We start from the raw sequence: 14345 nt of genomic DNA on the forward strand, positions 1-14345 counted from the left end.
TGCATTACAGTGCCACGGCTTAAACTAAGTGTTTACAAACAAGTTTCATACTCAGAACTTTGACAAATGGGATATACTACATGGACAAAGTGGTTTCAAGTCACTTTGTGTGGACAATTACACAGAAAACAGCATTTCAAGTCTCACTTTCTCAGCCTAATGTAAAACTGCATCACAGCGCCACGGCTTAAACTAAGTGTTTACAAACAAGTTTCATACTCAGTTAAACTGAACATTGCCATTACCGGTTGTTGCTTCATCTGGTTTGTGTCTTAAGCGTGAGCGCTTTGATTACAGTATGTGCAGACCTGCCAGTCACCTATGGATATAGCAATGTATCAACGACACATCTTTCCAAAATATCCCAGCATTTTGCGACCTTGAGTGGTAGAGAATTGTCAATTTAGTAAAAGTTTGGATAATTGATCATTTTAATAGATATTTAAGAATATTTTACTGAACTTCTAGTTGAGAGTGATCTTCCATCTCCCATACCCTGTGGCTGAACCTTTTTTTTGCAAACATGGATGCCTCATGATAAGCGCCTTTGCAACTTGGTCACACTCTTTGTCTGTGATGTAGACTCTGAATCAATCCCTCTAGAACAGGGGTCTTCAACATTTTTCAGGCCAGGGATCCCCAAATTGATAGAGATGGAGCAGGGACCCCATACTATATATATTTTATAAAATTGTGTTTTACACAACTGGAGGAGTGCATGAGGCTTGGAGGGACAGGTCCAGGCTAGTCTTGCGCTGTGAGTGAACCGGTGCCCGGCTTGAGAGAGCTTTTGTGTGTCGGTGAATGTGTGTATTTCTGACTTGATCTTCTGCCTCCATTTATCCTTTTGCTACAATATGTTGGATTCATGTTAATGTGTATTTAAAGACATTTAAATTTGTGGAAAAAACATTGGGGTAAAAAAATATTAAAAAAAATATGAAAAATTGTCTAATCAACCAAAAATTTCACGACCCCCTGCACAACCTCCACAGAACCCCCTCGAGGTCACGGACCCTCTGTTGATGACCTCTGCTCTCGAATATCAGACTTCAGTTTTGGATCAGGGATCAAAGCTTTGTGGGCCTTCTCAAGCTTCATGCAGCCTCATGAGGGAAACAGGGAACATGGAATATTTCTGGCCACGAAGCCCTTGAAGAAGTGAACTCTGGAATCACTGTGCTAGCACCAGAAGATATGCTGACATTAGGATGAGTGGTTGATGGAAAGGCGTAACTGTCCACTGTCCACTTAAGTCAGCAAGAGAATTTTCAATTCTATTCTTGATTTCACAGGAAGCCAGTGAAGAGAAGCTAAAACAGGAGTATTATGATCTCTCTTGATAAATCCCGTCAATACTCTTGCTGCAGCATTTTGGATCAACTGCAGGGTTTTTAATGAGTAATTTGGACATCCTAACAACAAGGAATTACAATAATCCAATCTGGAAGTAACAAATGCATCAATGAGTTTTCTGCATCACACTGAGGAAGGATTTTCCTGATTTTATTAATATTTCGGAGATAAAAAAAAAGGCAGTCCTGTGGACTTGCTTTATATGGTGGCTAATGAACAAATCCTCATCAAAGATGAATCCAAGGTTCCTCACTGGTGCTGGAGTTCTAACTGATTTGTTTTGTCTAGTTTTATAGTTTAATGTTAAACTGCATTAGTGCCACAGCTACGAGTTTTCAAACAGGTTTCTTCGTCAGTACTATGGCAAATGGGACAAAACCACATGGCAAAAGAGTTTTCAAGTCACTTTGTGTGTACAATTTCACACAAAACAGTATTTCAGTGTCTCAGCTTAATGATAAACTGGATTACAGTGCCACGGCTTTCTCAGTTAGAACTATGGCAAATACAATAAACTACATCTCAAAATAGTTTTCAAATCACTTTGTGTGGAGAATTTCACAGGAAACAGTATTTCAAATCTCAGTGTCTCTCTTGGTGCTATTACATATGACATCATCCCATTATTAATAGTTAATAATAAGTTAATAGTAATTACCAGGACTAGAAATTATGTCAACAGAGGGACAGAAAGGATTCCTGAATGATTTAACTGATCTATTTGTAAAAAGTGGAAACTAAAACAACAAATTAATTCAATCAATCTTTGGTGAGATCTCCTTCAAACTGCACCAGCTCTCCTCGGTTCACCTGTACACCATTGTTCATGTTATCTGTCGGCTCGGTTGTGGAGCCGTCCAGTTCTTCTTCTGTGGATCCAGACTGAGTCCATAAGGTTCTCACCACTTGATGCGGGACTCCTTGTTCTTCTCGTGGCTGAAGAGATCGTCTGTTCTTTCTAACTCCTTGCTCTCCCTGATGGTGGATCAGACTCTAAATATTGGACTGTTCCAGTCATACTTCAGGTGTGAAAATGATTGAGGACTGATTTTAACACGTGTTGTTTGTTGATGGTGCAATTTTTCAATGAAACACTGTAAATTAACACACGACTGATTTAATTCATGACATATTTAACAACACTAGAACGTCAGAGATGCGATGATTTTACAAATAACATCCTGCCAGTCTGAATATTTAACAGATCAATAGTGAAAGCTATTTGTTTTATTTCCCCAGTATTTGACTGCTTTTTAATATTTGGGGTTCAGTTAGTGTTAGTTTATTTGACCAGTGACTTACATAGAGAGTTTGTAAATTAAAATTTAAAAAATGTAACCATCTTGTCAGTCATCATCTTCATCCTCCTCTTCATCGGACTCCTCCATCTCCTCCTGGGCTGCTTGCTGCTCCTCCAAAGCCTCTCTGAGCTCTTGTTCCTCCTCCGGCGTCGGGTCCAGGGCCTCAGCGATTTCTGGTCCGTCGGGGTATTCTGTCTGTGGTGGTGGGGGCACAGCTGGGTTGAACCCTTCTCCTGCGTGCTTCAGACCCCATCCAACATAGAAGTTCTCAAACTTCCTAAACCAAGAGACAGCACAGGGTTGTTTTGTGAAGAGCAACACGGTCGGCTGTCACACAGAGGCGGTCAGAGTTTTCTCATCTTACTTTCCACAAGTGTATGCAAATGCTCCAGGCCAGAGGTTGGAGCGCAGCACGGTGATGGCATGCTGAGGGGTGAGCGTGGATGACAGCCGGAGGCTCCAGGGAGGCACGTTGAACATTTCTAAGACACACAAAGTAAAAAGACTGAAGACAAATGAGGCGCCAAAAAGTCATGGGACCCTTCATACCGACAGGGGGGCCCTGAAGCAATATCAGCATTTCTCAGGGTGTTTCTGACAAAACAAAACACTGAAAAATATTGAATTAATTCCAAGGATATACAATTGCAACAAAATAAGAGTTATGGTTTTATGTAATCATAAATGTAAAATTATGTCACTTTTTTTTACTGAGAAAGATTCCGATTCTGCATGAAATTTAAAATATAGCTACTTTCAAACATGTTTTATTTTTTTTACGTGTAAGTTGTGCACATAACGACATAAGGATGTCATCCTGTTCCACAATAAACAGTATGATGTCATTATCATCATCATTGTCACAGGAGAATATTCACTATGAATTTTCTTTATCCAAACAAAAATTATAACAAAAGACAGGATGTGGCACACACTGATTCATGCGTCAAAACCCGGAGAATGATATTTTGTTTTGAAATGTTATACTCAATAAATACACACACAGCTACAACTGTATGTACAGTATATGCCCATGGAGCTTCTCTGTTCAGCAGGTTTTAATAGTTACTGCTTTAGTGCACTAACCACCTAAAACTCCTTAGGTAGGTTAGGTTAGGTAGTTACTTTATTAATCCCCGAGGGGAAAATTTTTCGCTACAGCAGCATTCAGAAGCAATAAGATAATAATAGAATAATAGAAAAGCAATAAAATAGCAGTAAAATAGCAGTAAATTCCTTCCCAACAGGGCAGAGGTCACTTCTGCTGCCTGAGTTCATCATGGTTCACCTGTTATGACCTGGCCTCTGCAGCTCGTCACATGACATAGAAACCACATGGAGGGAAAACAAAGCAGCTGATTTTACAAGTATTCACTTTGTGTCTGAGCTTCCTGGTTTATGAACCTCTTCACCAGACGAGGTCAGATCAGTGACGAGAAACAATCTCAGAGCAACGTCAGCTTCGGAGACTCGTGATCTGGTCTCAGCCGGTTATAAGTGACTGATAATAATTGTGTCATTCTGATAAACATTTCCTTCACCTGAAGCTACAAGCTGCTCTGGTTGTGTGGACAGTAACCAGTCACGTTTGCCCTGCGTTGAGAATCACGTACTTTTTTTTCTTTTTAACTTTTAGTACGTACTGCAGCTACCCTTAAAAAGTATCTACTCTTGCATGTAGTATGTGTACAATTTGGAGATATCACTTCATCATAAAGAGGCACTCTCTTGGTCGTATCTGTTGCGATCTGTAGCGCAACATTTGTAGTAAAAAGAAAAAGGATGTGATTTGGAATGAATAAGCTTCCTTTTAATGCTTCTTCTTCATCATCTCCTCCTTCTTCCTTTTGTGAGCGGAGCATCAGCACCACCAACTGCCTCTGCAGTTTAGTCAATGTGACGTAACTCCCGCCGCGAAGAGAATTGTGGGTACAAACAGCCAGAATAGCATGCTGGCCTACAGACTGTAAAATACGACCGGATGTAGTAGAACATCCTGGTACTTTTGGCATCCTACGTCTAACATGCTATTTATTGGAACATACTAAATCTTTTTCTGGCATACTAATAGGTTGGTAGTATGGATACTGGAACGCAGGGACAATGTAGGTCTTTTAAGTGTGACCAGAGGCCTTTTGATTGGGCAGCAGCAGGGCAGCTTTCCTGTTGACGCTGGACAGTCGGAGGCCATCGAGGTTTTAGTGTGTAAATCAGTCGGAGGCTGTAAATGTGAAGGTGTAGTGTTTGTGACTCGAAAGTCGTTTGGATTTTAAAAAGTGAGAGAAAGAAGTCTCCCTCGGCCCAGAGAGCAGGACAACGACTGACCAGCGTCCTGGGAGAGGGAGGTGAGCAGTGGGGGTCCGGTCTCTGGCTCAGGCTCATCAGGATCCTCCTCCTTCTCATCAGCCTCTCCTTCCTCATTGGAGTCATCTCCCGGTTTCACAGCCAGGTTCACCCAGGTGCAGCGGCCCTGAGGTCAGCTCACACATTAAACACACACACACACACACACACACACACACACACACACACACACACACACACACACACACACACACACACACACACACACACACACACACACACACACACACACACACACACACACACACACACACAGAGTGTTCACATAGCTGCTGGATCAGACATGTACCTGCTGCAGGATGTGCGGCACATGATGCACCCAGTTGGACAAAGACTCAGCCATTTCAGCTGCTGGTAGGCTCTCAAAGTCCGGATTGACTTCATAGCTGTCCTGGGGCGCCTCCTCTTCCTCATCGCCTTCTTCCTCCCTGAGGTGGTAGTAGCCGTGGGGGCTGACGTGCGTGCCGGCAGAGATCCGAGCGATCTGTGCCCTCAGATAGTTGGCTTCATCCCCAGGGAACGGCGGATAGCAGGCAAGCGGAGTGTCCAGTCTCCCTTTGAAGAATTTGCGGATGAGCCGAGCCATGGTGATCTGAGCCGGAGTGACATGAGGCAGCTTCACCCATGGGAGACCAGGCTCTTTGCACACATAGTAGGAGAACTTATTAGCACCTGTTCCTGGGGCCTCCATTGGCACCACGGGGGGCGGACTGTAGGTCGACCGGGGAAGAGGATCGATCTGGGGAATGACAAGAGAAATAACTGGTACACAAATCATTTCACTTCTTCACCTGGAAAAAGGGCGGGACCAAAAGAAGCCCAGGAAAAGAGGAACATTTCAAAAAGTACAATGAAAAAGAAAATAAAGGAGGATTTAAATGTTTAAAATATGTGATTATTTAATTGTGGATATGCTCTTTGGGAGTTTCTCAAATGTGTGAGATGGGACATTTAGTTTTTAAATGAATACCATTAAAATCATTCAAATTCAAGTCGATCTTTATCATTACAGATCAAATAAATTCACAGATTTTTAAACTTTAAAGGAAATGAAAACATTTGAACTGAAAAAGAGTGATTTGTAATTGTTAATATTACCATTACCATTACCATTACCATTACCATTACCATTATCATCAACATTCAATGCTGACGTCATAGAAACAGGAGGGTTTTTTTTTTTATCAGGTAGTTGGATTTGTACTGACATATCTCCAGTCTTTGTGAGTATATAAAATAAAGATGCATGAATGAACTGAGCTTCCCTCTCAGAGAGATAGTTTATTGTTTGTACGCTTCATTTCAGATGTGTTTATGAATAATTTTACAAGAGGAGCAAATTCTAGCAACAAATATGTCACTATGTGTTTGTTATAAACATCAGACAGCCCGGGATTCATAAACAAATCAGATACATTGATCCCATAAATTTCTAAAGAATGTTATTTTTGTTTTCTGTATAAATGTATTGATTTTCTAATGATCTCCTTCAGTAGTGCTACTGATGTGTAGACGGCTTTACGGGTGGAGAGAAATCACATTATAATAGCAAACATAATTACAGTTTCAATTAAAAAAACATCGTTGAAGTAAAAAACTAATAGAATAAAGATTGATCAAAAATGTGCTAAAAACACAGAACGAACCCTCGATGTCCTTAAAATCTGGCATCTTAAATCCAAATGAGTGAAATTAAAAAAGGGTTCTTAATGAAATCTCTTCCTCACCTCGTTCTCCTCAGTCTCGGCCTCCCTCTCCTCTTCCTCAGCTGGTTCATCGGTGCTCTGCTCTTCCTCTTCTTTCCCGTCTCGGTGCTCCACCTCGGCCACGATGTAGTTGCTCTCTATTCCCAGAATCTTGCCCCACAAGCGGCAGCGCAGCAGCGCCTGCGACTCCACCAGCTTCTGCAGAGCGAGAAAGATCCTGTGCATCTCCTCTCGGCCCAGACTCACGCCGGCCTGCTCCAGGTAGAAGCCAGTCTCACTCACATTAGGAAGAGGAGATTCCCCCTGATGAACACCAGTAAAACTGTGTTACACAACTCAGCTCCAGACAACACGCTCACTTCCTGTATTTTCAGGGAGATGCCTGATGTGTGTCTGTCAGAGTGACACTAAGCTTGTGCAGCAGATGATCACCAAGGTGTATTTATTTCTTTTTATTTATATAGTTTGTGTGTGTGTGTATTTATACATTGGTCTTTATTTTATATACTTTTTCTTTTAATCTATCTCATTTTGATTGTATGCGTAATTTGCAACTTTTTCTTATTTTGTGTTTCCTTTTTTTTTTTTTTATAACTGTGTTCCTATGCTGCTGTGACAACTAAATTTCCCCACAGTGGGATTAATAAAGTCTCATCTCATCTCATCTCATTTTATATTATCTTATCTTGTCATCACCCTCAGCTGCTTCGTCCCACAGCAGCAATTACAGTTCAGGTTATGTTGAAACAAGTAACAAGTGTCTGACGTCTGACCCACATTAAAATAGACATTATATGTTGCAAAGGGACATCCAGGTACCTACTTGTCCCCCCCTGACAGACAGGCAGAGACGTGCACAGTGCAGGTGTGTGAGGATGGTACCAGCTCGTCGTCCTGGTCCGCGTCCTCCGGCTGAGAGAACAGCAAGAGCTGCTGCTCGGCCAGCAGCTCGGCAGTCGTCGTCTGTGGAAGGTCTCTCAGGGTGCTCTGCATGTCCTCCAGCGAAGCCCGCTTCACTTCCAGGCTCATGTCCTCCATCACATCAACCGTGTCGAGAGGACGCTCGTCCATCATCTTCGTCAGCAGCTGGGTGAGGTGGTCGTAGCTGCAACATGACAGGACAGCAACTGACTAACTGCTTGTTGTGTTTGGACTGGTGATGAGGACCACTGTGGTCACAGCTGACTAAAACATGTGTGAAGACATTTAAAAAAAAAAAAATGAGGATGTAAAGATGACAAAGATCGTAGAAACATAATAAAAGAGGAGATAGAGAAGATGATGACAGAAGAGAACACATTTACGGTAGTACCTGCCTTACCAAAAGTCCAAGTGACATACCAACTGCCAATCTCTCGCTTTTAACAACGTGAAGCATTTTGAATTATTGTTTGAAATGTACAAATAAACTTTCTTTATCTAAACATCATGAGTCAAATATCTGCTGCTGTCTGTTGATGGCGAGATTCAGGCTTTACATTCACTGAACAAACAGTTTGAACCCAGACTGATGAAGAAGACTTGTGATGAAGAGTGATGATGAAGAGGTGTGATGAAGACGTGACTCACAGGTTCCGGTTGCTCCTAGTGCTGGGTGTCAGCAGGTAAGCCTTGAAGGCGCCAGCCCGCCGGTTCAGCTGCTCGCTGTCCGCCTCCATCGTTCAACTCCGTTTATCTGCTTTAACGATTAAAGAAGCTGAGGCAAACTGCCGTTACCTTCGCTTCCAGTGTTTTTACAGTATCCCAGGGAAACGCTCTAACGCCACGTTACTATGGTTACTCAGGCTGGACTCGCGAGAGCACCATGGAGGAAAAAAAAAAAACGAAAACGGAAGTAGATGATTAGGCTACATCTGTGACCCCGTTTTTACACTCTTAAATATTTAACAGTATAATGTAAACGAAAAACACTGTGAGGTTCAAAGGATGGTGTCTGCTGTGGGAGAAGAAGTTATCCGACCAAAACAGCAAAATGAATATTCTCCATGACAAGTTAAAGTCTAGAAGTATCTGCAGCAACATGTGGTTACAGTCGAAAAGTAAAAAGTCTTAAAGAACTGCAGAACATAGATGTTTGTTTTTCTTCTGCAGAACAGATTTTAAAACCATCTTATATTGTGTGAATAGTTTTACATGTAGTTTTGTGTAAAAGTGCTGCAGTGCACACGCGCTGCTGCCACGCGCACGGAGCGCGTCGTCATGGAGACACCGCGGCATAACTGCTGCCGCTGCAGCTACAAGACGTTACCACTCACTGTATTTTATTGTCTTCGGGACCCCACAGCTGTGAACACCAAACAACATGAGCTTCATATCCTCCACTTCGTCCACAAACACCTCCATTTCTGTGTGTGGGGAAATGAATGTTGGGCTCCGATGACGGTGGGCTTTCAAACGTTTCCAGTTTGTCTTTAGACATTTGGCTACGGATACCATTTGGATAATGGCTTTGGAAGTATTAAAACATTCAAACCGACCAGACAATACTCTCAAAGTCAAACAGAAGGGGGCAAGAACATTCACAATTTACGTCTTATTGCTACTACTGGCGGGGGACGTCCACCTAAACCCGGGTCCTGCTGTGGTGGAGCCGGTGTTGGTGACAAATGTGATAGAAAAACTGGTAAAGGAGGAGGAGTTGTAATTTTACATTAGAAACTCCATTAAATGCACAGAAATGGTTTTAAATGATGATGTAGGAATTGAATATCTCTGTGTTAATGTCTGTTTATCACCTCGAATGCACTTTCAGATCATGGTTTTATATAATCCTCCTGCTTGTGACAGTTCATTTTATGATAATTTTGAGAAATTACTGAAAAAAGCCTCCCATAAATCTGAAGTTTTAATTTGTGGAGATTTTAATATTGACTGGTCAGATAAAAGCAAGAGAAGAACACTTAAAATGCTGATGTCAAAATTTGACTTCAATCAAATTATCAAAGGCACCACACGAATCACAAAATCTACTCGGTCACAAATTGATTTATTTTTTTCTAACAGGGAAGAATGAATAATTAAGTGGAGGACATCAACAGCATGACGGACTGCATCACAGAATACATCAAATTCTGTGAACACACCACCGTACCATCCCGGACTGTAAAATGCTTCCCCAACAACAAGGCGTGGATCACCAGTGACCTGAAAGTTCTTCTTAATAAGAAGAAAGCAGCCTTCAGGTCTGGGGACAGGGAGGAGCTCAGGAGAGTGCAGCGCCACCTGAAGGAGAAGCCCAGGGAGTGCAAGGACTTCTACAGGAGGAAGCTGGAGGCCAAACTCCAGCAGAACAACGTGATGGAGGTGTGGACTGGGATGAAGGAGATAACTGGCTTCAAGGTTGGAGGGTGATGGCTCCACAACCGCTGAGGGTTCTGGGAGAGGATGTGGACATGGTGGAGGAGTACAAGTACTGACCTGGGTGTCTCCATCAACAACAGACTGAACTGAAAGACCAATATCAACGCAGTCTACAAGAAGGGGATGAGTCGATTATTTTTCTTGAGGAAACTTTTTGCTGTGTGCAGCAAAACATTGGAGATGTTCTACCATCTGTTGTGGCCAGTGCTTTGTACTTCGCTATGGTCTGCTGGGGGAGCAGCATTGGAGCCGGCGACACCAACAGACTTAACAAACTGATTACGAAGGCCGGCTCCATCATTGGCTGTAAACTTGACAGTCTGGAAAAGGTGGTGGAGAGGACACTGAAGAAACTGTTATCCATATTGGATAATCCGGACCACCCTCTCCACAGCCTACTGCAGGGCTCATCCAGCTCCGCTGTCACAAGGACAGATACAGAAGATCATTCCTGCCCACTGCAATAAGATTATACAATATATCACATCTGGCCAAATCAATCATCCGACAATAACACCGTTGGTTGTTTGTTTTCTTGTTTGTTTAAATCCTTGCAATATTATTTAGTTAGTTTAATTTAATTCAATGTTATTCTATTTTATTGTATATATTGTGCATTTTTATATTTAATATTTTTTACTCTGTTATTTTTATTGCTTTACCTGTATCTATAATGCTGCTTTAGCAGAAATATTTGCTATCTATCTATCTATCTATCTATCTATCTATCTATCTATCTATCTATCTATCTATCTATCTATCTATCTATCTATCTATCTATCTATCTATCTATCTATCTATCTATCTATCTATCTATCTATCTATCTATCTATCTATCTATCTATCTATCTATCTATCTATCTATCTATCTATCTATCTATCTATCTATCTATCTATCTATCTATCTATCTATCTATCTATCTATCTATAATTTTGTGACTGGCTTGTTTCATCACAACGGGATTTTAACATCAAGGAAGTTAACTAAAAAGCATTTTTCAACTTTAAGTCAACCCAAAACCTACGCATTAACCATCCTAAAACGTCATCTTCCTCTTCTGGAGAGGGAACTAATTAAATTGCAACGGGACATAATTATGGACAGGGAAGATGTACAATCTTGTTATGATGAATTAATGCATGTAGTTGGAGGTATAATTAGCAAGTTTCTAGAGAAGCACAAGAACTCAAATAGGAAATCCTCTTTACCTTGGGTGAATGAGTCGATTTGAAAACTTATGAAACAGAGCACTATGAAGTGCAATGAGAAGTCGCCCAAATACTGATATGGCTGTATATAAAGGTCTAAAAAAAAAAAAAAAATCGCATAACTAAAGACTTAAGAAATGCAAAAGCTGAATATTATATTACAGTGATCACAGAGGCCAGAGGAAACTGCTCAGCTATGTGGAAGCAAATAAATAGTATAGTAAAACTGCTGTAAATTACAAATTACAAATTACATTACAAATCGACAACAATCTGTAACCTTAAAATTGGGCATCAGTTAGTCTCTAGCAATGCACAAATTGCCAATGAATTTAATAGTTTCTTCGTTTCCGCAGTTGAGGATCTGCCAGTAATTTTAAAACTCCCAATGTGGAGATACTTGCCCCAAAAAATACAGGTACCACCAGTTTTGCATTGCAACAAACAAATCAAACGTAAGTCCTTGCAGTAATAGATAAACTTGCCACTAGTTGCTTAAAATACCTCTTTTCCCTGGACACTGCCTTTTTTTTTTTTTTTTTTTTTTAAACACAAAGACATTTTAGCAGAACCTCTAACTCACCTCATCAACCTTTTCATCACCAGTGGAAGTTTTCCCAGTAAATTAAAGCTAACAAGAGTTATACCAATTTTTTTAATCAGGAGCAATGGATCAGGCATGCAACTATAGACCAGTTAGTATTCTACCTGTATTTTCTAAAGTTCTGGAAAAAGTTGTAGCTCATCAATTAACAAAATATATAGCATCAAATAATTATCTACATCCATTACAGTTTGGTTTCTGACCTTGCTACTCTACAAAGACTGCTAATAGAACAGCTTAAATCATCATTTGATAAAGGTGAAGTAGTCGGGGCAGTCTTTTTGGATGTTAAAAAGGCATTTGACACATTGAATCATGATATTCTAATTTGTAAACTCTCAAAATGTAATTTCTCTGATAAAACTTTACAGTGGTTTAAATCCTATCTTTCCAACTGAGAACAATGTGTTGTCATCAATCATGAAAAGTAATATTTTTTAAAGACGAAAACAGGAGTTCTATAAGACTCCTTTCTTGGTCCACTTCTCTTTAGTTTGTGTATAAATGACTTACCACAGTCATGTCTTGGAGCAGGTTTTCCAATGTATGCTGATATATACCCACCGGACACTTTATTAAGTACACCTTGCTAGTACCGGGTTGGACTCCCTTTTGCCTTCAGAACTGCCTTAATTCTTCATGGCATAGATTCAACAAGGTGCTGGAAACATTTATCAGAGATTTTGGTCCATATTGACATGATAGCATCACGCAGTTGCTGCAGATTTGTCGGCTGCACACCAATGATGCTCATTTCCCATTCCACCACATCCCAACGGTGCACTATTGGATTAAGATCTGGTGAGTGTGGAGGCCATTGGAGTACAGTGAAGTCATTGTTATGTTCAGGAAACCAGTTTGAGATGATTTGAGCTTTGTGACATGGCACATTATGCTGCTGAAGAAACCATCAGAAGATGGATACACTGTGGTCATAAAGGGATGAACATGGTCAGCAACAATACTCAGGTAGTCTGTGGCATTTAAACGATGTTCAATTGGTACTAAGGGGCCCAAAGTGTGCCAAGATAATATCCCCCACCTCATTACACCACCACCAGAGATCTTTTCACCATACTAAACTAGAAACTAAAATACAGCATAAAATTGCATTTCAGTTCCAAGGCCTAAACTAAGAAATTTTAACCAACTTTCTGAGTTAGAACTATGGTAAATGGGACAAACTACATGGAAAAAGGGTTTTCAAGTCACTTTGTGTGGAGAATTTCCCAGGAAACGATGTTTCAAAAACAGAGTTACCTCAGCGGGAGAATCTGATATACAGCAAAAAACTGCATTATAATGCCACGGCTTAAACTAAGAGTTTAAAAACACGTGTTTTAGTCAGAACTATAGAAAATGGGATAAACTACATGGCAAAAGAGATTTCAAGTCACTTTTTGTGGAGAAATTCACAGAAAACACAGTGTTTCAAAAACACTGTTATCACAAGCGAGAGAAGCTGAAGTAAAGCATAAAAATGCATTACAGTGCAATGGCGAAAACTAACAGTTTACAAACAACTTTCTTAGTTACAACTATGGCAAATGGGATAAACTACATGGCAAAAGGGTTTTCAAGTGACAACTGTGTGGAGAAATTCACAGCAAACAGTGTTTCAAAAACAGCATTATCGCAGCGAAAGAATTTGAAATACATCATAAAACTGCATTACCGTGCCACGGCTTAAACTAAAAGTTTACAAACAGGAGCATTATTTCAGCGAGAGAAGTTGAGATACAGCATCAAACTGCGTTACATTGCCACGGCTTAACCTAATAGTTTACAAACAAGTTTCTTAGTAAAAAAAATATGGGATAAACTTCTTCTTCTTTTAAGTTTTATGGCCAATGGCATCCAACGAAAGGTGCATTACTGCCACCTACTGTATTGGAGTGTGGACCAGAGTTACCTATCCCTTTACAAGGGATACTTTTAGGGGCCCTAAATCCTTTTACTCAATCCTGTTTCTTTCAGTTATTGTAGTACCTTTCCTGCTCCCAAGGTTAATGCATCTTTTAAATTTACTTCCTCTACTGCCAGCTTCCTCTTCAACCTGTCTCGCTCGATTGTGAATTTCTGGCAATGATAAATTATATGCTCTACAGTTTCTGCTATTTGGCAGTGCTCACATAGTCCTGTTGGGTGTTTATTTATTAGTTGCATTGTTTTGTTCAGCCTTGTATGTCCAATTCTCAGTCTGGTTAATATGTTTTCTTCTGTGGTGCTTCCTCTGGATGTCCTCCCTTTGCCAACTTCTTTCTGAACAGCGTAAAGATGTCTTCCTGTGTCTCCTGCGTCCCAACTGTGCTGCCATTCCTTAATAATGTTTCTTTTGATTATTGACTTAGCTTCTGTTCTGCTGAATAAAATGTCTGTCTTGTGCTGCCATTCCAAGGATTGCTTTGCTAATGTATCTGCTGTTTCGTTTCCTTCCTCATTCAT

The 14345-nt window shown here is 40.6% G+C and overlaps 1 protein-coding gene across 4 annotated transcripts; it reads right to left on the reverse strand.

Moving 5' to 3' along the window:
- Positions 1-2463: 2463 nt before the first annotated feature.
- On the reverse strand, positions 2464-9065 carry rsph4a (radial spoke head component 4A). Of its 4 annotated transcripts, none has more exons than XM_069694128.1 (8): positions 8983-9065; positions 8297-8405; positions 7610-7832; positions 6749-7030; positions 5311-5760; positions 4983-5127; positions 3022-3139; positions 2464-2934 (listed from the first exon to the last, which is right to left on the reverse strand). In XM_069694128.1, the coding sequence occupies exons 2-8, from the start codon at positions 8383-8385 to the stop codon at positions 2703-2705; spliced, it is 1539 nt and encodes a 512-aa protein (XP_069550229.1). In that variant the 5' UTR covers positions 8386-8405; positions 8983-9065; the 3' UTR covers positions 2464-2702. The 4 variants fall into 4 exon arrangements, with proteins under 4 accessions (XP_069550229.1, XP_069550228.1, XP_069550227.1 ...); XM_069694127.1 differs by having other exon boundaries at positions 8297-8402; positions 8983-9059; XM_069694126.1 differs by having other exon boundaries at positions 8297-8512; positions 8983-9055.
- Between the last annotated feature and the right edge of the window lie 5280 nt (positions 9066-14345).

The sequence above is a fragment of the Brachyistius frenatus genome, unplaced genomic scaffold, assembly GCF_029030835.1.
Source record: "Brachyistius frenatus isolate BFR_SWC_R1_liver_20210118 unplaced genomic scaffold, ASM2903083v1 Contig_16, whole genome shotgun sequence".
NCBI lineage: Eukaryota > Metazoa > Chordata > Actinopteri > Embiotocidae > Brachyistius > Brachyistius frenatus.